Here is a 25,594-nt window from a genome sequence, read left to right as displayed (position 1 = left end):
TACAGGGAAAAACATTAAAGGGGCTGTAGGTCAAAATAACTTTAGACATTAACTTTGTGACCCATGCACAACACAAGTTTCTATCATGACAAAGAAACAGAATGATGATAATGACTAAGCTACCTAATACGTACGTCAATTCGAGTCAATGTGTCACGCATTATCAAAAAAAGATACATTTCTTACATGTTGAGAGGTTGGCGTGGAACTGGGTGTTGTTGGGGTGGAGCTTGTGGCAGTAATGACACCTCCCGTCATTCTCAGGGTTGTTGTGCCTGGTTTGTTCAGGTGACTTGCTGCGGCAGCTGTTACCATCTTCACTGAGCCGTCTGACAGCTTCACCTGAGAACCTTGAGACCCACCCACCACCTGTCAATCAAACATTAAGAGAAAGAAGTTGAAAAAAAATATATATATATGTAATGCATTTAGTTTTAATGCTTTCAGTTCATAAAAACTAGTCCCTCCCAATATTTGTCTTGTTTAATTTTAAAACATAACATTACTGAAGTGAAATAGATTATTAGTTTATTTTTTCATTTATCTATTCATACATTCTGTAAATAAACCGAAATGTTGTCTCACACCACTTTGGCAATTATGTTCTTTAATATTCATGCTAATATATTCACTGGACTTAAAAAGAGGGTGAGAAAAATACTGTGGATATCTCTTTTACATAAAGCATTATATAGCTTGGAATTATATAGCAAGAAGACTTTAACTTGTTTCTCACACTCATTCTTGTATGTTCAGTTCCTAAGGCCCATCTCTTACCCTCTAATATTTCTTCTCTCTCAAGCACACAGTAAATACCCTTCAAATACAAATACTCCACCACCACCTTCAGAGTATTTAAGTACATCAGGAGCTGATCGATATATATGACCATTTTACTGTACACAAACAAATTCTAAGCAGGTCTAACGGACCAGAGGAAAAGGATTGATTTAGTCTCACCTGTGCTGAAGGGGATAACGAGAGTTCTTATAAAAAAATTATGAGCAGAAATCATGGTGCCCTGTGTGCTACACTTTATATTGAGAATAATGAGGGTATGATTTTAATGGATAATTAACAAGAAGAAAGGTAGTAAGAGAAGGAAGGAAGGAAAAGATGTGCATGAGCGTGTGTTCACAGGTTGAATTACAGCTCAAATGTCAGCTGCAGGCATACTCATTAGCCTCTATCTGATAATCAGGACACACACACACACATACATAGGAAGGGCTCTAGAGAGTGTGAGCTTTTCAGAAGAGGCGTTGTGTAACACTAATGAAAGTGCAGCAAGTGGAAAAAAAGAAAAGAGATAAAGAAAGATCAATGAGATGGAGAGAGAGCAAGAAAGCGATGACAGAGAGGGAGGAAATAATGGCAAAGCCCTGAACACTTTTGCTTTTATACAGTAGCTAAACTGATCCCACTCCTTCTGAGTCACTGTGAGTGTGTGTGTTTTAACATTTTATTTCTTTATTTTATTGAAGCTAACTATGACTGTTTTAGCAAGGGAAATGAATGCGCTGTTGAAGCCATCTCAGTGTTTTCTGCATCGCTATCTACAGAACCACACCAAAAAGAAATTATATTTCCCAGGAATTGTGAGCTTGCATGTTGAATTTAATTAAAAGTTAAATAGGGTCAGGTACTGTGAAAAAAAAGACAAAACATCTTTCAACTGCATTATCTTGCATGTAAAAACAAAACTACAGCACAACCTAAACACCTGTCTATTCCAATCCAATATGCTCCATCTATATAATAAATAAAATAACTTTAATATAAATGATTATATATAAAATAATAAAATAAATGATATAGTAATCATTTTGACACTTATAATAATTATTGTAATATACAATAACATATTACATTACATTACATATCCCTGAAGCTAAACAACTATATAAAGTAGAAGGGGAAATGTTGTGTTATTAAATCCTTCCTTTGTTACACACCTGAGCCAAAATGGCTGCCTTCTGTCCTGCTGTGACTCGAATGGCCTGCTGAGTACTCGAAGCAGGACTCGATGCCACATGACCACCACCAGAGCTCTGTTTCCCAGAGCCCCCTGGCTGGCCAACCAAAAACGTGCCCTGGAAAGATCAATAGTGACTTCGTCAACGTAACACAAACTGACAGGGAAAGGCTTTTGGAATGTGTGTCTTTGACTAGACACTGTTTTGGACAACAAGAGCACCCGCTGAGCTAAACATATTAAATAAAGGTTATTTAGAGTATATATAGATTATGCAAGAGTTAAACTGAACTAAACAGAGTTTATCAGGATCCATTCCACAGACTTAGAGTGTAAAAATCTTTATTTTAAACAGTTTACAACAAAGACTATTACCTGCGGAGTCTGTTTAAGGATGTAAGAAGTGTAGGATAAATTGGAAGGCAGGCTGCCAGTCCCTGAGGAACCACTGGAGGAATGTGACCCTCCAGAACTAGAACTCTGAGACTGCTGGCCTACAGATGGACACAAAAAACGTGATGGATTGAAACACCAGTTGTGTAAACAGGTCTCAATGTGTCCCTCGTCTACTTGTGATCCGATCCATCAAAATACTGTACATCTTAATACAAGATGTAAACAGGCCCAGAGAGACAATGATAGTTCCCAAATCCCATGATACATGTAGTGTGTCAGTGTATGTCTGACCTGTGCTGTGTGAGGCTCTCAGAATGGCTCCCTGTGGGATCAGTAGCAGTTTGCCTTTGCCCGATGGGTTCTTGCTGTTGGTGGTCAGGTAGAGTTTGGTGCCTGGAGGCAGATTGGCCAGGTTTGCCAAGTTATTTGCTGGCAGCTGGAGGGTAGCCATTACTGAAAAATAAAAATAAACACAAATCACCAAAAGTTTCAGTGAATATCAACTTGACCTTTTGCTCACTGAAAGCAACTGTATGGCTCTGAACCGTATTAACTATTTTCATGGTGTTTTTGTCCTTGAAAGCACACGGCGGCTATATGCTTTCCCCTGTATGGGAAAAAGCAGCGTGAACTACTATTCAAAAGTTTGGGGTCAGATTTTCTTTGGAAAGAAATTAATACTTTTATTCAGCAAGGATGCATTCAATTGATCAAAAGTGACAGTATATTTATAAATATATTCAAGTAGAAAATAGTTATTTTAAATTGTAATATTTCACAATATTACAGTTTTAACTGTATTTTTGATCGAATAAATGCAGCATTGGTGAGAATAAGATAATTTGATTGCACAAATAATGGTAGTGTACTTAATTTTCACTCTTTTGTGGTTCATGAAAGAAAAATGTTTTACAAGTTTGGCACAACATAAGAGACGAGTAAATTAATTATTAATATTATACATTTTTATTGCTGAGCTGTCCCTTTAAGGGTCAGAATAATGAAACTAATTTTGGTGCAGCTTCTACTAACATTATAAGCGGACTCATAAGACAAAAAGTACAGAACCTAGACAGAATATATAGCGACACGGCTTAAAGACTGTTTCATATACCACTGAAACAAGCTTTCAATGCGCATCCACATATTGGGTGTTTTTAAAATTAATCAAACTATATCCTGTTTCCCCCTGTGGCAGCAGGAAGATACTAGTGTCTGACTGAGTAATGGCGATTCCTAATGGTTTAGTCAGCTCTGCAGTACAGCCACACTTAGATTAGCCCTGTGATATTCCCCTTTCAGCACAACATCTGCTGATCAGCCTGATAAACACATCTCTAAACACAAAAACAGATGCTTTCACACACACACACACACACACACACACACACACACACACACACACACACACACACTACTATTCTGAACATCTTAATTAGCATCCCTGGCTAGATAAATGCTTTCTGTACTTTGCACACATATACACACTTTACCTTCTAAAAATGACTACATGTAACATACACAATTTTATTGTACAATTCAGACATGGATTCATGCATCTGAACAAATCAGCAACTGATTCGGCAAATAATTATAAACCAGTTCAGATTTTCAGTGAGGACAAAAAAAAAAACAACCTAATGCTGACAACTTGTCATCACCCTTAGTTAAGATTAGTTCATTAATTAATTTTGACCTGTTTAAAAGAAAGACATAGCATATTAGAGATCAGTTTAACTATATGGGTTACTTTATGGCATGATGAGGGTAAAAAAAAAAAAAAAAAAAAAAAAAAAGTGTATGAACTCTGACCTCCACTTTTGCCACTTCCTCCAGACCCACTTGCTGCCTTGGTACCAGCATGCACCTGCTGTCCCACAATGCCGCTTGCACCGCTGCCTCCTCCACTGACGATTGCCTTAGCGACGCCCTGTGCTACCACTTGCTTTTGGCCCACCACCTTGGACACAGAGGGACTGGACTTAGCAACCAAGATCTGCCCGCTGCTCATGGAGACCTGTTTGACGGCAGAGCCCAGTGGAATCCCCAACACCTACGCAAACACACACACACACACACACACACACACACACACACACACACACACACACACACACACACACACACACACACACACACACACACACACACACACACACACACACACACAGTTACTCTGGATCTGGAAAAACTTTTTAATTAAAAAGTATCATTAACCAGTCAGTAACAAGTCGACTCACTATGCACTTTTAAAAAAGTATCTCAAAACACATTTGTTCACTGGGGCATTTCCTTGATTTATTTTATTGTTGTATTTTGTTTTATTGTCTTATTTCTATTATGCGTGTATGTTTTTCTTTTCTGTGAATGCACACATGTATTTCTCTTCTGTAAAGCACTTTGTAAACAGTTTTTAAAAGGTGCCATTACTTAAAGCTTTACTTACAAAAAAAGTTAGACTTTTGGTCACCTTTTGGTACAAAACTCAGTTTATAAAACAATTAATCAACATCTTTTCTCTGCTCTTCATTTTTTAAAAATTAAAAAATAAGTATACTACCGTTTAAAAGTTTGGGGTCAGTAAGATTTAATATTTTTTAAAGAGGTCTCTAATGCTCACTACATTTATCGGATAAAAAATAAAAAGGGTAAAGAGTAAAAAAGAGTAAAATTGTGAAATACTATTAAAGAACATTATTTATTTGAAATAGAAATCTTTTGGTCCAGACCAAAAAAAATGTAAATAGTGTTCACATTGGCATTTTAACACAAAACCTAAAAGATACCGAACCTAAAGGCATTGGGATATGTTCACAAACTGATTGGTCGGCTTTTATTACTCATATTTTGTGACGGGACTTGTCGAACATCCAAAACAATGCTGTGTGCTGGGATAAATGCACTCGATGCATATGCGTACATATGTCATATGATGGAGCTGAGAACTCGTGAAGAGCTTATAAAATGTGTAAAGGAGTCAAAAAAGCAGCAGGAATCTCTCCATCACACACACAAACGAAGATCTGCTTCTAGAAGACGCGGTTCTGATGCCTGTACCGAACTGTGATGGGCAACATCGTGACGAGAAAAAACAGGTATGCTAGAGTATTCTGTCTTTTTTAGAGTCACATCTTGTGATATGTCCCGTTTTTGTTTTGTTTACATGTCTTTGGTCAGTGTTGCATTCATATTTCACAGAATCGCACCCGAGTTTGTTTGGAAGCGGACCGAGACCCATCTTTTCAGCGGTCTCTGTCGGCTTGTTTGGTGCACACCAGGGTTCGGATGGCAGCGTTCACACTTAATCAAATGAACCGCACTAACAGAGCAATCGCACCAGGGTTTGTTTTAATCAAACCAAACATGCCAAGTGTGAAGACACCCTTAAATGGGCCAGATCGAGGAAATGCATCTTTAACAAATTATATTGTTTATAAAGATCATAGAAAATGGCTTGACTTTAAACCTTGAGATCTGTGTAAAAATATGGAATAAAAAAATAAAGAAATAAATGTGCTTAAGCCTCTATTGTAGAGTCAGAGAACTAAGATGTCTTTTTTGCGCAGAGTGGCGTTTGCAGATGGACAGTCTCTCTAAACAGGAGCGACTTTGACTCTCAAGTGCTAAAAAAAGGCTGCAGTAAAGAGACGAGTAGGACGTCCAGAGAGACACAATGACCTGAGATATGTTTAGACCGCATGACCACAGCGCACTCCAGTTTTCAAAAACTCTCTCAGACAGGACGGGTAGCATTCAACAAGGGATGGAACTATAGAAACACTACAGTTCTGTATGGAAGTTAGCTAGACATCAATTTTGGATATTATATGTGGACCGGAACAATCGTTGAGCTTTGATGCTCAAATGTTTTCAGCCATGAAATACAGCCAAAGAACTGAAAGATATGTTATTGGTTTTGTGACTGAAGAGTCAAACAACTATGAAACATAAATAAGCAAAATGAACAGTATGGTAAAACAAAACTAAAAGTATACATAGAAACCTTGCTGGGTGTGGCCCCTCCTCCAGCCCCCGCCCCGCTCTGTTTCTGCGGCGACATGGCTATCATGTGACCGCCCTTCACAGTCACATACTGTTGTTGCTGCTGGGATGTTGCCGTAGAGATCACCTGTTGCTGTGGTGACGGCTGGGTGGGCACCTCTCCTGGTTCTTGCTTGATTATAACCTTAAGACAAACAGACAGTCAGGCAGAGACATTTTATTACTCTGTGAGTGTCGTATTAAAGCGAGATGTGCACTGAAAAACCATCAGTTTGATTCACGGTTCAATTTGAACCAAGATATTATCAGAGATATTGGATGTGAGATCAAATCCAAAGTTAATTTAGTGAATCTCACATTCCCTTAGGTAAGAAACACACTTCTCTGAGGGAGAGACTGAACATTGAGATGAACTCGGTGAACTTGTGCGAGATTCACCTCTCCTGCCAGTAGCACACAGCAAAACACACACTTACACAAGCTCCATCACACAAAACACACATCATCACTGTCATATTGCTCTTCTATACAACAGTAACAACGCTCACGCTTAAACACTCTAAATATGAATTTAAATCCAAATGTTGTTCCTTCAGGAAACTACAGTGAAAAAAAAAAAAGTTTGCACACCTATTCATTCTTTATAATTATTACTATTTTTATCACTTAAGACTAAGTCCTAAGACTATGAAATAACACAAATGGAAGTATGGGAATTATATAGCGATCAAAATGTTAAGTAAATCAAACCTCTCTTATATTTTATCTTTTTAGTCACCTATGTACTATGTACACAGATCATTCTCTTAAATTCATAAAGGGCATTCTGGGATGCTTTTTAAACACTATTAAAGGAATTCACATGTATCATGGACATATGATAGTTTTATTCCTTCACTTTGTCATTTAAAGAAGAAAAAAATAGTTTAAGAAATTCATAGGCACAATTTATAATTACAAAACTTTTTTCAAGCATTTAAGCTTCTGACAAAACGTTTTTTTTAAATCCTGAAACATGGAAAAAATAAATTCAGTCAAGTACACTATTGTTCCAAAGTTTGGTGTCAGATGTTTTTTTTTTAAAGAAATGAATACTTTTATTCAGAAAGGAGGCATTAAATTGATCAATAGTGCCAGTAAAGAAAGTGCCAGAGTGAGTGAGTGAGTGAGTGAGTGAGTGAGTGAGTGAGTGAGTGAGTGAGTGAGTGAGTGAGTGAGTGAGTGAGTGAGTTCTGGGAATACTCCAGTCCTCTGCATAGCTTGTGCAAAAGCAGCAGCATCACGCCACAGATAGATGTCCCATTTTAAACTCTCACACACACACACAGCTGCTGCAGACCGCTTACTGCACCGCCTGGCAGTACCTATTAATAACTACTGGTGTTAATTTAGCCTGCAGTGTCCAGAAAACACTGAAACAGCCTCAGAGAATAACCCACATAGAGAGAGAAAGAAAGATCATTACCTAATTTCAGTGTGTTTCTCATCAGTTCAACAGAAGGACAGACAACCTATTAAAGCTTTGTCGGTATGATTCAGTCAAACACTATCTTTTCAGTTTGTAAATAACAGCAGAGCCCATATTAATATAGCTCTAAAGCACAATGACAGACAAATGATTTTCTATTCAGGAGTGCCTCCCTCTTACAAGCTCCATTACAGCTCTCTCTGAACACAAATGGATTGATTCATCCTGCCAATCTGCCTGAAGGGGAACTGATTGTGCCACATTGTTTTCAAATGCCTACATCTGTATTTTTCAATTATAGTTGATTTCAATCACAATACACACATCATTTATTCTGATATTCTATTTTCATCCACCCACCCTTCACTTCAGTTGCCTTGTAGAAGCAAGAGAGAGATGCTCACCACTATGCATGGTAATAAATCAAGCCATTTATAGTCAAGATAGTCAAGTCAAGTCAAGTCTATTTGTATAGCGCTTTTCACAATACAGATTGTATCAAAGCAGCTTCACAGTATTAAATTAAAATAATACAACACGGTTTGTTTCAAGTGGAATTTATTGATTGATAAAATTAAATTAAATATCCCCAAAATATCCCCAACTGAGCAAGCCAAAGGCAACAGTGGCAAGGAACCGAAAAACTCCATCAAGTGACCTAATGGTGTCCTAAAACTCCATCAGGTGACCTAATGGAGAAAAAAAAACCTTGGGAGAACCCAGGCTCAGTCGGGGGCCAGTTCTCCTCTGGCATTTATGAGCTAAAGACCGGATTGTATTTTGAACTGTAAGATTAAAACTATTATATGAATGCCTGGCTGAAGAGATGCGACTTTAATCTAGTTTTAAACTGGGAGAGCGAGTCTGAGCAACGAACAGTATCAGGAAGACTATTCCAGAGTTTTGGAGCCAAATGTGAAAATGCTCTCCCTCCTTTGGTGGTTCTGGATATCCTAGGTATGACCAAAAGCCTTGAATTTAGTGATCTTAAAGAGCGCGATGGATTATAGGGCGATAGAAGATCCGTTAAATAGACTGGAGCTAAGCCGTTTAGGGCTTTATAAGTCAGTAGCAATACCTTGTAATTAATACGGAACTTTATAGGTAACCAATGCAGTGATGATAAAATCGGTGTTATATGATCATATTTTCTTGATCTCGTAAGAACTCTAGCGGCGGCATTTTGGACTAACTGTAGCTTGTTTATTGAGGATGCAGGACAACCAGCTAATAAAGCATTACAGTAATCTAGTCTCGAGGTCATGAATGCATGAATTAACTTTTCTGCATCAGAAACTGATAGCATATTACGTAGCTTAGCAATGTTTCTAAGGTGGAAAAAGGCAGTTTTTGTAACATATGAAATATGATTTTCAAAAGACAGGTTGCAATCAAGTATAACACCCAGGTCTTTTACTGTAGAGGATAAAGTAACAGGAATGTTACTTTTTGTAGTGAATTAAGAGACTGCTAAAGGGAAGCAAAAAACACTCAGAGTAGGTAAATTCTTGTTTAGGAGTCCTAACCACACGGCTGGACTTCAGCAGTAAGACCCTGAACTGAAATCAAAGCAGGGTTGCATTGAATAAATCCATACACTATGAGAGAAACACATATACTTTCAGTCTCACCTTGACGCCAGAGGACAGGAAGCTGCTGGTGTGAACTTTAGGAGCAGGTGATCGAGCACCATGGGCTGTGCTGCTCTGCTTGGCTGATGGACTGCCTAGGATAAACACATGGATACAGCAGATATAACAAATAGATATGACACTTCATCTGATAAACAACCCATGCCTAATGGAAGTATGTGTTGAAGTCACAATATATCAGAAGTCGCGGAAGTAACAATCTTTTCTTCTGTATTGTGATGTACATCTGAGTAAAATGGATTTCAGAAAATAATTTTTTTTAGGGCAGGCACTTGCTCAATTCATTGGTTGTTGATTGGATGGAGGCAAACAGCTTTATTAGAAAACAATTAGGGCAGGACTTGATTTTGTCCATCGGATTTGATTAGATTGTTGTGGTTTGCTATTGCTGAGATGTCATGTGAGTGACAGGTTGTCCCACCCTCGCGCCAGTTAACATGTCATCAGAGAAGAGAAGAGATGTTGCTGTACGAGGGAGGGGAAGTTATTTCGATTAAAGAAAGGTGTAGGAATTTTTTTTGCCGATGAAATGACTGGCTGGAGAAGTCCGACATGCGTGAGCGAAATCAATCGGAAAATCAGGTTATGATTTTGATTAATTGATTAAAAAGATAATTTGATCATTTTGATTAAAAAGGCACTTTTTTTTTTTATTAAATATTTCATAGATGAATCACTCACCTCAAGATCAATAAAATGCATTAAGCAAATAGGTAAATTTCTATTTAATTTTAATGTGAAGGCCTTTTCAAACCAATCAATTTTTTCAGCACAACAAGATTGGTCAAAACACATGAAACAAAGCATCTCTATGGATCTCTTCCACAAGCTCAAACATTTGCCCTACAACAAAGCGTCTTTTATATGTGAATATATCATGTGTCAGTGTCACAGTGCTTTTTGCTCTTTAAAACTTTTTCTCAGAGGTTGACAAAAACTTTGGCACATACAGGTTTTTTGTCTGCATCTTTTGGCGCTTTTCCACTGCATGGTACGGTACGGCTCGGTTCGGTACGGCACGCTTTGGCGCTTTTCCACTGCATGGTACGGTACGGCTCGGTTCGGTACGGCACGCTTTGGCGCTTTTCCACTGCATGGTACGGTACGGCTCGGTTCGGTACGGCTCACTTATGGCGCATTTCCACTGCATGGTACGGTACGGTACGGCTCGCTTCGGCTCGCTTTAAATGGTACCACCTCTGTTGAGGTTCCAAGCGTACCGTACCGATACTAAAATGTGACGTGCAAACACTGCAGATCACTGATTGGTCAGACAGAATCATCACTGGTCAGCGTCATTGTATTTACAACACGAGACACTAAACCCGCTAGATTTAAATAGCCAGTAGACAACAGCCAACACAGCGCCTGTTTTAAAAGTATTTGCTTCAAAAATGCTTTACAAAAAAGAAATGGCTGAATCGTGGTCAGTGGACGAGGTGCAGACGTTCCTCTCGTTGGTTGCCGAGGAGCGGATGGGGAAACACGGAATGAAAAATTAGTATTTAATATGATGATGTCATGGCAGTAGAGACGGCAACTATAACGATCAGTCCCACCCACTTTGAAGCGGTACTACTCTGCAGTGGAAAAGCAACCGAGCTAAAGCGAACCGAACCGTGCCGTACCGAGCCGAGTCGTACCACGCAGTGGAAAAGCGAAGCGAGCCGAACCGTTCCGTGCCGAGTCGAACCGTACCGAGCCGTACCATGCAGTGGAAAAGCGCCATTTGTGCACAATGAAATTGTGAGTTACTCTGCAGCTCAATGTTTAAGCTAAACGTGTTAAGATCGCAGCTCTGCTCTTCTGTGCTCAATTTCTCCAGTATATCTGTGTGAACTGAAAAAACAAAGCAGTTTATTTACTCCAAATCTCATAATGCACCATCCATCTCCCAGGATGGTTGGCATGCTGCTGCTTCTCCAGATTCACAGCCTGATTTTCACAAGCTCTGTTCTCCAGTAACAAAAAGACACACAGCTCAAGAAAATGCATGCAGTGAATTTGTGAAGCTGCTCTGACACTCTTGACAAAATTTAAGACAAATTCTTTTCCATTCAATTAGGAAAAGCAACATAAATGACAACAGTTGTCATACTGTTATTTCATTTTTATCACGTGATTTTCATTTTTAAACAAACAACTGAATGAATCAGGACAGTAAAACAGCTTTACTCATCTTCATGTCATAGATACATTTTCCTGGTAGGGATTTCTAATCTCTTGGCAATCCCTTAATAATTCATAAAAGCATGTAGCAGAATATTTTATATGTTGATGTTAGCTTTAACTCAAAGCAGATGTTTCTTAGATGTTCAGACTTCATTAGCACCTCATTTTCATGCCGTTGTATGAATTCTGCAGAGACCATATCAGAACACAGTCAGATTGGCTGCATTTTGAAACCTAGTAAGCTTCATACAAAACAGCATTATTTGCAATCAAAGATGCACTCAAATGTTATATCCAAGTGTCTACTGTACCTGAGAAAAATGACAACTATGATTTCTACAGTCATGGGGTGGTAAATAGTATTGAGTTTTGATTAGTATCTCTATGTTTGTTCTTGATTTGCCCATCTCTAATGGTCACTATGCTTTAGAACCACAGCACAGAGCTCTGACCACCCACACAAACATTATCCCTAAGAGCATGTAGGTGTGTTTGTGTGGAGGTTTTTGTGTGTGTGTGTGTGTGTGTGTGTGTGTTACACACATTACACACACAGTAATGTTACATCAACTCCATACTCCACACACTCCTAAACTCTCAGTGATGTGGTCGCTATGGCAACTTGGTCTTATGATGGCCTGCAAACCCACAGCATTAGTCATGGGAAAGAGTGAAGCACAGAAAGTGTGTGTGAGAGAGAGAGTGCGAGAAGGATAAAGAAAAAGAAATGAAGGGGGAACTTGTACTTTGTGATTTGTCTTCATTTTTCACACCTGACACTCACTAAGTGGCCTCCTCATGCGCGATGCGGCAAATTTCAAGTAAAAAATTATTTCACTGTCCTTGCTACAACCAGAACATTGCTGCAAAGCAACAAAAATAACCGCCAAGCAGAACTTCTGTGATGTTGACCATAAGGGAATAAAACCAACATGGAAGTGATGCGATGTATGTACCTGTAGCTGCAGATGACGATGCAGCCATATTAATGACCTGTCCTGGTTTGTCCACTATAATATAGGGGTTATTTATGACTGAGGGGCTGGACTTCATGTGAACTGGTGTGGATGACGATGTCCGGGGAAGTGGAGAGTGACTAGGGGTGGAGATAGGAGAGCCTGGAACACAAAAATTATGTTTCTGTAATAGATTTACAGTGTGACCCTTATAAATTTCTCACTGTGTTTCAGAGTTACACAGACTGCAAATCCATAATGCATTACAGAACAGTTTGAGTCTTCGGAAAACTACTTTTAAACACGAAATTACGAAATATTTACGTACATATTTACAGCGGGTCTATTCGCACGGGATTAGTATGAGGGATTATTACCTGAGGTAATTTTTCCGGACCTTTTTACTGAAGGTAAAAGTCGCCGTAATCTTTACTGACATCGTCCGTAATGATTACTGAGATGGCACATTCGGATGGGACTAAAATCTGGTAAGAAGCTCTGGTAATTATTATTTTACCCCACCTCTCCATGTTAAACTAGTCCCATCCGAATAGGGCTTTAGATCTGCTGTCACACATTGACAGCAAATCTATAATGCATTACAGAGGAGTTTTACAACTTTCTGACAGTCTCCTTTTCTCTAGAAAATCTAGCATTCTCTAGCAGAAAAAAAGCCAGAGCAACATGAAAGAGACTTTATATAGAGGATTTTACTGCTTGCACTTCAACTCTGCTCTTCTCCACCTCCTTTGTGCTCCTGTGAGACTCACCAGACACAATCTTGCAGCTCATCGTGATCGGCTGGAATGATTTCCCGGGTGATTCGGCGGGACTGGGCACTTGCCCTTGTGGAATGATCTTACAGCTGGCCGTGATTGGCTGAAAGGCAGAGTTTCCGTGGGAACCAAGGGTTATTTTGTCAGACCTATTTGACTGCGAAGTTCGTTCAGAACACGAAGAACGCATCGACTCAGTCTTGACAGTGACACCTGGAACTGAGGGGGAAACGAGAAAATGTTAAGATTCTAATCAACAGATTTAATCAAGAAGTAATTTACACACATATAACTTCAATAAGTATCATTTAGAAACAGCTTAAGCTGTTCCCACAAACACAACATGCATTTTCACACAAGTGACTTGGGCAAGGACTGTATAATGAAGGTCTAGGCTTGGAAACAGCAATAAAGTGCAAACATCCTACTAATCCTTTTAATTATGTGGAATCCTGTCAGTTGGACAAGCATTTGTGTATGCTTTGTCTACCTCTTTCTAAGCTGGGTTGATCATCATGAGGGTGCTGAGAGGGAGAGGAGTGTCGCCGAGAGCCCAGGGCAGCTGTGGAGGAGGAGGAGCCAGATCCGCCCACAAACGGCAGATGAGAGGAAGATGATGATGAAGAAGATGAGGGGGCAAAAGTGAAGAAGTCATCGCCCAGTGAGTTTCTGTGGAGCTCAACGTCCACGACCTTTAGGAAAAAAGACAGAGAAAATGAAAAAATGGCATTTTAAAGGTAAATCATATATATTTGACACTTGCAATAAACATTGTCATTGCAAAATCATTTCAGAACTATAAAAACCCTGCACTCTTACTGTGTCCAGATTGAAAAGTAATTTATGCTCTCTGAGTTCTGTAGCTAAAAAAAACCCTACATCTTTCATCAATTCATTTTTTCCTTAGAGTAAAAAATGTACCTTCTACACACCTTTTAGTGCACATACTCTGGAAAATCATTTACACAGTTTAGCATTTAATTACACTGTGGCATCATTTCTTCCTTTGTTACAAGTGACAACAACAACAAATCTTCATTGGACACATTCACCCATATTGTTAATTTACCTGTCTGACACTTGCGTTACCACACTAACCAGAACTCCAGTTTTGTGCTTTCCATCATCTATGACTATGACATTTTCATCACTATATTCACAATTGAGACCTTGTCTCTTCTTGGCCCATTTAGATAAGTGAGCTCCTTATTTAAGTTGATAATTATCTGTGATAATTTGCAGGCACTTATACACAATGTTCTCACTCTGAGCGCCTTACAGTCCCTTCAGTCCGTTTTTTAAACAATACAAATTTAATGTAGTTTTTTTTATTTAGTAGTGTCATGATGAAACTATTTAACATAACAGATATTTACAAATATTCCACATGACAATAACTGAATTTATACATCCTGTTAAAAACTTTATATACTGGTTCTTAATATTGTGTGATGCTTCCTTGAGCATTAATGTATGTTTGTAGCCTTTTGTGATAGTTGTGCTATTGCTGGGTTGTATGGAATAAAAAGAAAACTCAATTTTAAGCTCTCTCTCATTTTAAAATAATACAGTTTTTCTCAAATGCTAAAACACAAAAGCCAATCCTCTAAACCAAATGACCAGTTGTCTAAACACATTTACTAAATCTAGCCATCATTTTCCAATATCATAAACACATTTCACATGAAGACACAATTCACAAAACACAATCCTCCGTTCTCATAAATCTTAACACATTTTTCCTTGCTAAAACACAAGTTGCAAAAGAACTCTGCTCATATTCTCAAATGAAAGCTCATGTGATGCAAAAGGCTTGCCACAGTCAGCAATATTTGAACACAATGAACACACCTGGCGTCATTCATTACACACAACGACTCAAAATTGAAGACACTTGTTGCGAATGCTGTGACCACATGTATAAAAGCAAGTTCAGAGTGCACAGTTTGCTGAAGATTCCAAACAAACACAATGGATGAAGGCAGAGTCAGGGGAAGAGGAAATCGAGTCAGAGGAGGGAGAAGAGCTGGCCATGGAAGAAAAGGAGCAGGCCAACGAGGAAGAGGAGTTCAAATCAGAGGAGGAAGAGGAGCAGGCCAACGAGGAAGAGGAGGAGGCCAACAAGGGAGAGGAGGAGGCCAACAAGAGAGAGGAGAAGGTCCAGGAGGGAGAGCAAGACAACCTCGCACCATCATTACGGACGAGATGCGAGCAACAGTCATTGACCATGTCATGACAATGGCTGAAGCAGGACTGTAAGAGTCCGTCCAAACCTGAGTAGGTTCACCGTGGCCACCATTATCAGGGCATTCAGACAACACAACAGGTATTGTACTCTTTTGCTTTCTTTGTCACAATACAATTTTACAAGCCCGTGAAAGTAGTCTATTGGTTTCAAATCAGTTGTTACTGTATTGTAAAACATGTCAATTGACAACACATGTTTCTTTCTTTAGAGTTGAAAGAATGCCACATAGAGATGGGAGGGTTGCCATATTTACAGCGGCACAAGAAACCCTCATTGTGGAGATGGTTCGTGAGAACAACCTCATCAGACTCCGGGAGATCAGAGACAAAGTCATTGCCGATAATGTCAACTTTGAGAGCATTGATGATGTCAGCTTGGCCACAATAGACCGAGTTCTCCGGCGCCAAAAGATGCGGATGAAACTGGCATGCTGTCCTTGGGTCTTACAACACCCAATGTGTCCTCACCTTCCTAGAGGAGCTAAAAGACATCCTCCTGGACCGCCAACAACACCATCCTGGGCCCGCACATCACATTTATGTGATCATTTGGGACAATGTACGCTTCCACAGAACAAACCAAATCAGAGAGTGGTTCACCACCAACAGTAACCACTTTTTAAACGTCTATCTGCCACCCTACTCCCCTTTCCTGAACCCTATAGAGGAGTTCTTCTCATCGTGGAGATGGAAGGTTTATGACAGACAACCATACACTAGAGAGAACCTCCTAAGGGCAATGGAGCTGGCCTGTGTTGACATCCCAGTGGAGGCCTTCCAAGGATGGATTCGCCATTCCAGGGCGTTTTTCCCGCGGTGCCTGGCAAGAGACAATATAGCCTGCGATGTGGATGAGGTGATGTGGCCCGATGCAGCTCAGCGACATGATGCTGCACAGTGATTGTGGTGTGTGTGGTGTGAATAAAGTAAATAAAAAACCTTCACTCCCTGATCATGTTTTCAAGAGTACTGTTGTGTGCAATAGATTCTGTTTTTGCATTGAGTTGTGTTACAGTAGTGTACATGCAGAATTTACTATAGATTTATACTCTTCATATGACATTTACATTTATGCATTTGGCAGACGCTTTTATCCAAAGCGACTTACATTGCATTATCCTATACATTTATACATAGGTATGTGCAATCCCCTGGGATCGAATCCACAACCTTGCGTTGTTAACGCAATGCTCTTACCACTGAGCTACAGGAAAGCTATATGAAACTCACAAATCTAAATGTCTAATCCTCTGCAGAGATCTAAGAAGATCCATTACTGTAAAGTTTCTAAAAAATATGCATTGGCAGTTATGAAACAAAGAACCTTCTCACAAATTGAGCATTGTGTTTTCAATTGTTTTGCTGTAGTGTGTAATGATGTGTATAGTGTTTACATTTTTGAAAGCTTCGAGCTGCTCTTTTGGTGTGAAAGTTTGAGTTTTGAAGTGAGAGGTTTGAGTGTGGTTGTGTTTATGTAGCTTTAGAAAAGGGTGTTGTGTTTAGACATTTGGGAACATGGAGGAAACGTTTGTGAAATGTGTTTTAGCATTTGAGAAAAACTGTAATAAAAAACATAATTATGTATATCTATAAGCACAGCTGTAGTTTCTTGTAAATATTAAGATACTCTGTGTCTTACCGTTTCAGCTCCCAAAGTCTGTAAACCTGTGTATGTTCGGTCAAGCTGAGGGAGAACAGATAAAAGAAGATAAATAACAGAGACATTAAAGAAGACATTCAACAGTCTTTGCTGTCAAGAATCTAAGAGGATGGTGGGTTAAGGAAAGTACTTTAATCCACAAACTTTCCTTTTGTCTTAACATCTCAATTCATCTCCCTCTATTTAACCATTGTATTTTTTACCTATAACAAAAGGGATTGTTGTGACAAGAGATAAAGGAGAAAAGAAATATCAACAGACAGAAAGCTTTTTAAAATTGACCATTTCACCCTTTAGACTCAGAGAATCCAGCATAAAGTGATGGATTCATACAGGCATATTCTATTATGTGCAATATGCACACACAAACTCAAAAAATTTAATTTGAACGATATAGAGGGGGATGTCCTCTACTGTTTGAATGTACCACGTAAAAAAGTACAAAGAAAGAGAAACAGAGAGAAAAGAAAAGATGAAAAGGGCAACAAAAGGGTTCAAAGAGAGCGTGTATGGAAGCGGTCGGTAAGCGTCTGACCTTTAAGTGGTGGATGATGTCGATACGCTTGTTCCGTTGATCTTTAAAGTGAATCTGCACACGGACAGGAAACTCTCCCCACCCTCGACGTGTCAAGTGGAACGGTGGCTCACTAAACACACACACAGTTTAAAAAGAGTCTTTCTCCCTCAGAAGAGAGAAATAAAAGCACCACAGGGATGCATATAGTCTCCTCCACTAGAGGGCACTGCCTGTTCTGTGTTGATATTGCTTGTAGCAAAATGAATCATTGCTAACGGAATATTATTATTTTTAAAGAAATTAATACTTTTGTTCAGCAAGGATACATTGATCAAAAGTGACTTATACAAGTAATTTATAATGTTACAAAAAAAAATCTATTTACATTTTTTTTTGTTCTTTTAAACTTTCTATTCACCGAAGAATCCGGAAAAAAAAAATTCAGTTTCCTCAAAAATATTAGAAACAAATCAGAAACAATAAATTAATTAGAGAGGCAAGTTAACACACACCTGACTTCCACAAGATCATTGGGCTTGTAGCTAGGGTGCAGGAAGAACCAGACCTTCTTCACGAAATGATCGATACTAGGCTCTTTACGAGAACCCCGAACATACACCATCCATTTATGTGTGGACTGATCGTTCTCCTCACGTTTATCAGGAGCAATATACCTGAGAAAGATAACAACAGTAATCTAAAAATCAAACTCAAATCAATTTATAGTAGCATACACACAAGCTTTCACTTATTGTTTGGGTCAGGATTTTAGTTCACAACCAAGAATTAGAAAAAAAAAATAACAAAAAAAACAGTATGAACCTCTCAGTAACTGTCTTTAAACATATTTTAAATATTTAGAAATTCTTAACACTTTTCTTCAAGCTTCAGTAGGCAGCATTTTTGTTATATATTCATTCAGTAGCAGTCAGTTACTTTGCCAAAGCTGTGAGTTTCTTTTCAGCTCAGCATGCATTGTGCATTTTCAGCTACCTGCCTCAGTAATGTGATTTGTGCACTTCATTTTAAGTTTCTCAGAAAAGAAAGCATCTGCTAAACACATAAATGTAGAATGTAGAGCTGTTTAGATAGATAAACAGCTTGAGATGGTGAGTTTTTTTCAGCACACTGGCCCTGAAGTAAACAGTCTCATAAAGATCTTTAGTAGCTCTGCAGGCAGAAAAAAAATGAGCTTGTATCGTTGCTGATATGCAGACACACACACTTGCGTCTCTCTCACATGCTCTGAATGGATTTTATGAGGTAAAGAAGACAAGGACTGTGTGATAATGCAGAATAAATGAGGTTAGATCGCTGCCTAGGGAAAGCTAAAGCTTTGCTTTTTGCCACATAGAGGTTTATTGGCTTTCGGAAAAATAATACTGAGATTTTCCAGAGAAAGTTATGCATTTAAAAATTAATACAAGCTCATAGAAATATCCATTGTTTCTCATAAAAGCATTTATCCAAATAATCAATGGCTAGCATTCATTCAGGATCTTTTTTTTTTTGACAGAGGAACAAGAAAAGGATGGTTCAATTTTTTTTTATTAAAATGAAAATTCTGTTATCATTTACTTACCCACGTCATTCCAAATCTGGATGACATTCTTCTTAATTTATCAATCACTCTTTTTCATGAGATTTCAATGAATTGAGACTAGCTCCTCACTACAGATGTGCTATATATTCAAAGTCTTCTGAAGCCATACAAGGCATTTTTTACTTAAACCTTTGACATCAGGCGTATTTTGTCTTGGTATGATCATGGCACTTCAGATATTTCTCCTTTTGTATTCCACAGAAGAAAGAAAGGCATACAGATTTAAAATGATATGAAAATAGAATGATTATGGAATGTTCCTTTTTGGGTGAACTATCCCTTTAAGGTTGCACTGCAGAACCGAGAAAAAAGCGTCCTACTCAAGGGCACACCAGAATTGTTCAGAGAAACAGCACAAACATCAGTGAACATCCCAGAGGTGCTAAATCAAAACTCTCTAGTGCACAAGAGCAATAACAAAAATGTAGGCCATTAGCCCTCTGGTTGTTGGGATAAAGCTGATCTACACTACAAATGATCAAATGTTTTTTAATTCATACAGGGTTCACACTACTAGTGCAAAAGACATCAAGCTAATCTAGTAAAATTGAAATTGGTAATATGAAGCACTCTGATCTATCCGTGAAATAAGGGCAAAGAGACAAATAAAGGCTACATACTTTGATACGTTGCCCACAACAATGGTTTTCTTCATGTAGAGTCGAGAAGCCTCCTCTCCTGTAGTATGGTAAGTCACATGCTGCTCTAAGGATAATGGCACACCAAATGTGTCCTACACATGGGCAAGTAATAATAAATTGTTACTGTCAAGTAATGGCTCAGACATGTATTAAAAAGTTTTGATAACACTTAACTTAAAGCCTTTATGTAGAATACATTATAAAAGTTTTTTAATGCATTAATTATGCCTTGTAATGCACCTTATAATGCATTGTACGCAGGGCTCCATACTAACTTTTATTACTAGCAACACTATAGCCCCACACTGAAGATTTTAGGAGCACAAAATGAAAATTTAGGGGCACTCCTTAAATCGACCTGCAATGCAGTTATTCACATTTAGAGCTTTGAAGTGCTGGAAAAAGTTGTGTAAAGCACTTGAAAGTCAGTGAATTTCACTCTCAAAAGGTTGAACAAACCCTGAAATTAATAATGTAAAAACATTTGACTACTATTTCTGCCACAATGCCATGTTACTATATTAGTGTTACTACATTAAATCCATGGTGAATGTTGGTGATTTGTGGACTGGAAAGCGTGGTTTCCACATCAGCACTGTTTGATCTGATATTGTTTATAACAGAGAATTCTGCAATGAATTCAAATGCTTTTTCATTGGATCTGCCAGTGCTGTGTTGTAACGGTGTCGCATGATCAAAGATCGGCCCACGATCGGCGCAGCTCAAACGAGTAGCACGATTTTTTTCTGCTTTCGTTTGTTCACCGTTTGATTTTTCTCATATGCAACAGAAATGGCAGCTCTTATCAGTTGGGCAACGTGGTGGTCACACCAGTGTGACCTCTAACAAAATTGAGTCACACCGGCAGGAAAAACGGTTGCAGTCTGGAGCCCTGGTGTGGTCTCACGAATAATTGTAACCACAGTTATACTACTTATCTATTCATTGTTATTATACCTTTAGAAAGTATAATGCATTAAAAACTTTGCCAAACTGTGCCAACTTCAGATGTAACAAGGAATCTGCAAATATTATAATGCGTTTTCACTTTGGCTATTTATTTATGAGAATTATTATTATCTAATGGCGCTTTTCCACTGCATGGTACGGTACGGCTCGGTTCGGTACGGCTCACTTATGACGCATTTCCACTGCATGGTACGGTACGGCTCGGTTCGGTACGGCTCACTTATGACGCATTTCCACTGCATGGTACGGTACGGCTCGCTTTAAATGGTACCACCTCTGTTGAGGTTCCAAGCGTACCGTACCGATACTAAAATGTGACGTGGAAACACTGCAGATCACTGATTGGTCAGACAGAATCATCACTACCAGCGTAATTGTATTTACAACACGAGACACTAAACCCGCTATTTAAATAGCCAGTAGACAACAGCCAACGCTGTAGCACCTGTTTTAAAAGTATTTGCTTCAAAAACATTGTATAAACTTAAAAAAAAGAAATGGCTGAATCGTGGTCAGTGGACGAGGTGCAGACGTTCCTCTCGTTGGTTGCCGAGGAGCGGATGGGGAAACCCGGAATGAAAAATTCGCATTTAATATGATGATGTCATGGCAGTAGAGACGGCAACTATAACGATCAGTCACACTCACTTTGAAGCGGTACTAACTGCAGTGGAAAAGCAACCGAGCTAAAGCGAACCGAACCGTGCCGTACCGAGCCGAGTCGTACCACGCAGTGGAAAAGCGAAGCGAGCCGAACCATTCCGTGCCGAGTCGAACCGTACCGAGCCGTACCATGCAGTGGAAAAGCGCCATAACATACATTGTGAATATGTTTATAATGCATTATACTATTACATACATGATATATATATTATATACATTATATAAAGACTTTGTTACCAAAGTGTTTTATATCCTACATAAGGACAACAAAATGTGTTTGATTTGTAAATTTGCTATCAACATGTCGTGTTGCATTAAAATGCAAAGTGCTGTTTTTATACTACATTAAGCATTTTTTATCTAATTGGATTCTTCATAAATGTTATCAGATTTGTTTATTAAAAATATTAATTAATCATAGAGGTCTTCTATTACTTTTCTATCTATTTTTCACATTGGGCTTAAATAAACACCCCTGAACTATGGTAAAATCACTATGACACAACCTTTGAGGTTCTTCTAATAAAATGGGGTTTTGCAGCATTATTACTACATTCTGAAAACCTATTAAAGCCTTATGTTCTGATAGTGTGTGGGCCACTAACCTTTCCTGTGTTTCTGCCGGGTCGCCGTTCACGTGGAGCCCCATCCTCTCTCCCGCTGTCTGTCTCTCTCTCCCCAGCTTCCCCATGCTGGCTGAGGGATTCGGTCTCAGACTGGACCTGTGATGGCGTCTCTGAATTCTGGTTCAGTGGAGACGAGGAGCGGGAGGGGGAATCCAGGAAGCGCTTTATGGCAGGGTGGTTGAGAACAGATGGGTCACTCTTAGTGGCCTGGAAGCAAATGAAATCAGTGATCAACTGTTTGGGCTTAAAGGAGCTTTCTACAAAGCAGCAACAAAACTGGATGTTTATTCATGTAGAATGAGAAAACCCAGACATTTTCTGTGTGCAAGAGTGTTTGCCCACTTTTTTGTGGCCTTAGTTCCAGCAGGATTTTTCACATTAATTTAAAACTCATAGGGATATAAAAAAAGTTAGAGTTAGAAGCCATGAACCAAACCAGCTACGAGATGAATCAAAAGATTAAAAACTTAACTTGAGCAAAAATGTATTTAAAAATCAGACAAAAAGATTTACTTAAGTGTCTACTTAATGGCTTTAACGAGGGAAAGAACGACAGTCCCTTGAAGCAATTCAAATTACATAATCAAATTTAAAATGATGGAGAAATATATAACTACCTGCTAGTTATTTCGTGAAGTAAAGTCCAAGCCTCTACTCATTTGAATTGAGAATACAATCTCAGGAGCCTTTAATGAGCACTATTTATTCATATCACACATTAAAGCTAAGCTTTTAAAAACTCACAGTGTACTGTACATTACAGGCTCTAAGCTCACAGTGTCCCGGACCAATATTTTAATAATTAATAAAAGAATCACCACTGTCTGGCCATCTGAGATTTTTTTTACAGTAGTAGTAGAGAACGCAGTGTGTATATATCAGCACCATTTGTTGTTTGCTTTTGACATCTGATAGAGCATTTGGACCCCGAAATGGTGATGCGTGATGTCAGACTTAACAAGTGAATTCATTTAAAGATGCTAATTATGTACATAGAAACAATATATTTGGTAGAGGTTTTTTTTTTTTTTTTTGCAGAATCAGTTTTTCCAACAGGAATTCCACTGTTGAATGACTTTCGGCTGATTAAACAAAAGCATGCACCATCGAGTAACAACCTCATTGCTCATAGTAGGTCTGTCTTTAAATGTTTAAAAATTATTGTTCCCAATGGAGAAAATGAATGGGTTTTTTTACACGTTTCATTTTATAGACAAAATGTATCTCTATACATTACCTCAGGGACTTTAGGCTGGCCAGCATTGGCATAGTAGTTTGCAACAATGCAAGCTCTGAGCTTGTCCATCATTCTCCTGGCCTCATTCAGCCTCTGAAGAAAAAACAGATGACAATAATAACATTATTAATGGCAACATCAAAGTAAATATTTTTTTATGATCTATTTATAGTGATTAATTTATTTTATTAAAATTTTATATTCATATTAAAATATTAGATTTTTGTCCATACAAGCAAATCACCTCACTTAACCCTTATTTAAACCACAAACAAAATATATTTCATAACCTTGTGAAGAGACATCTCATCAATTTTAGAGTCTTTTGACCAAAAGCAGCTGCTTTAACTATTGCGTTTTACTAACAATCACTGCTGATGATGGGTGAACTTCAGGCCTTTCTTTGAAGCCTACAAAAGTTTATACTTAAATACTTACATACAAATAGGAAACAAAAATCTGGAATACATTACACAAATTTTTCCACGATTTTTGTCCGGACTTGCATTCTGGAAGATTCTACACTAGTTGCTAAATGTCAGTTGTTTTAAAATCTTTTCCGATTTTAAAAGTTGTGCAGTGTATTCCAAGTGTTTCCTTTGTCTCAACTATGTTTTAGTCAAGATACTTTGACTTTTGAATAAAATATTGACACAGTACTCGTAAGTGAATGTAGTTTCTCAGTACTTTTTACACCCCTCATTAAAAGTACTTTTGGCCTAACAAAGTACTGCTTAGCCTAGAAATAAGATAAAGTTCTGTCCTGAAGTCCAGTCCACATAGTTTTGAGACATACTGTCAAGATCAGGTGAGTGTTGGACAGACGATTACCTGCCCGATGACCTCGATCTCATGCTCTTTATTCTTCATCTCAAGAGAAAACTGATCCTTAATGATGGCATCAATCTTCTGCACCGCAGCATCACGGGCTGGTAAAAAATCAAACAGGCAGAATAAAAAAATTACTTAAATCACTATTAAGTAAACCACTGTGTTATACTTTACATCACTGTTAGGAACCTAGACTTACCATTCTGCTCCACCACTTTGCTCCTCTTGTTCTCCTGCACTTGAGTGATGTCCTCATAGTCAGGATCTTTGTCCTCTATTTTCCTTTTCACCCCAGACATGATCACTCATTGGCTGGACTGCAGACAAAGTACACATGACAAATAAACAACAACTAACTTATCCTACAGACACACAGGGGTTGTGTCTCAAAACTTAGTTAGATGCCTACTTGATTTCTTATGATTCCCAAAAATGCGTCCTGGGTAGGCAACTTACTAGGTTTTGAGACACAGACCTAGTATCTAAGCATACATAAGTGTCATTATATTTCCTTGACAAACTGCTATTAGTTGTTGCAGAGGTTTAAGAATACGAAAAACAGAAAGACGCTGCTAATCTGACATACACACACACTAAGCTAAATAGAACAACAGCTTTTAAGCAGTTATTGCTAAACTCTCATCACTGACACTTTACTAAACTGAGCAAAATGTGACGTAAACACGCACAAAAGTTGTAGGTGTGTTTGTTTACACGTTAAACCTACGCTGAATGTGATGATGAGATGTTTAAAGGTGAGGTGTTTAGCCGTTAGCTTCTGTTGGTCTCGCGCACAATAAAGTCTCGCGCGGACACACGAGCTCGTGCAGGGCGCGTTCCCGTTCAGGAAAGAGCGCAGCGAGCGCGCGGCCTGCAGGGGTTTTCAAAAAAGGGTCGAAAGGGAGTGCTTGGAGGTCCTTGTTAAGAGCAAAACTGTAGGCCTATGTCAAATAAATAAATAATGCCTTAAATAATATGTGTAACAGTACAGTTCTATCATGAATAGAAAACAAATGTAATAATGAAACTAAAACTAAATATTTTCCAAATAATGTCTTTACATAAATATGCTTATATAAATTTTTCGCAATGTAAATTGGGTCTTTATACAAAAAACTATTTCGATAGCCATTAAATTTCAGGGTAAGGGTCCTTTGCATGAGGATAATCACATCTGGGTGTACAAAACATCTAAAAGGTTGA

The 25,594-nt window shown here is 38.5% G+C and overlaps 1 protein-coding gene across 1 annotated transcript in view; it reads right to left on the bottom strand.

Moving 5' to 3' along the window:
• Positions 1–25,261, bottom strand: part of yeats2 (YEATS domain containing 2) — a 36,783-nt gene extending 11,522 nt beyond the window's left edge. The window contains exons 1-19 of the mRNA XM_082173438.1: positions 25,119–25,261; positions 24,591–24,708; positions 24,392–24,489; positions 23,561–23,653; positions 22,303–22,530; positions 20,045–20,157; positions 18,334–18,495; positions 17,840–17,951; positions 17,284–17,328; positions 13,888–14,089; positions 13,392–13,616; positions 12,622–12,783; positions 9,473–9,567; positions 6,375–6,557; positions 4,184–4,424; positions 2,663–2,824; positions 2,351–2,469; positions 1,956–2,093; positions 187–369 (exon numbers count right to left, since the gene is read on the bottom strand). Coding sequence (XP_082029564.1) covers positions 187–369; positions 1,956–2,093; positions 2,351–2,469; positions 2,663–2,824; positions 4,184–4,424; positions 6,375–6,557; positions 9,473–9,567; positions 12,622–12,783; positions 13,392–13,616; positions 13,888–14,089; positions 17,284–17,328; positions 17,840–17,951; positions 18,334–18,495; positions 20,045–20,157; positions 22,303–22,530; positions 23,561–23,653; positions 24,392–24,489; positions 24,591–24,690 — 2,661 coding nt within the window. The 5' untranslated portion in view covers positions 24,691–24,708; positions 25,119–25,261. The remainder of the gene's footprint in view (positions 1–186; positions 370–1,955; positions 2,094–2,350; positions 2,470–2,662; positions 2,825–4,183; positions 4,425–6,374; positions 6,558–9,472; positions 9,568–12,621; positions 12,784–13,391; positions 13,617–13,887; positions 14,090–17,283; positions 17,329–17,839; positions 17,952–18,333; positions 18,496–20,044; positions 20,158–22,302; positions 22,531–23,560; positions 23,654–24,391; positions 24,490–24,590; positions 24,709–25,118) is intronic.
• Between the last annotated feature and the right edge of the window lie 333 nt (positions 25,262–25,594).

The sequence above is a fragment of the Leuciscus leuciscus genome, assembly GCF_965113295.1.
Source record: "Leuciscus leuciscus genome assembly, chromosome: 6".
NCBI lineage: Eukaryota > Metazoa > Chordata > Actinopteri > Cypriniformes > Leuciscidae > Leuciscus > Leuciscus leuciscus.
Note: the sequence above shows the minus strand (reverse complement) of the source record. Positions and strands in the feature narration are given on the sequence as shown.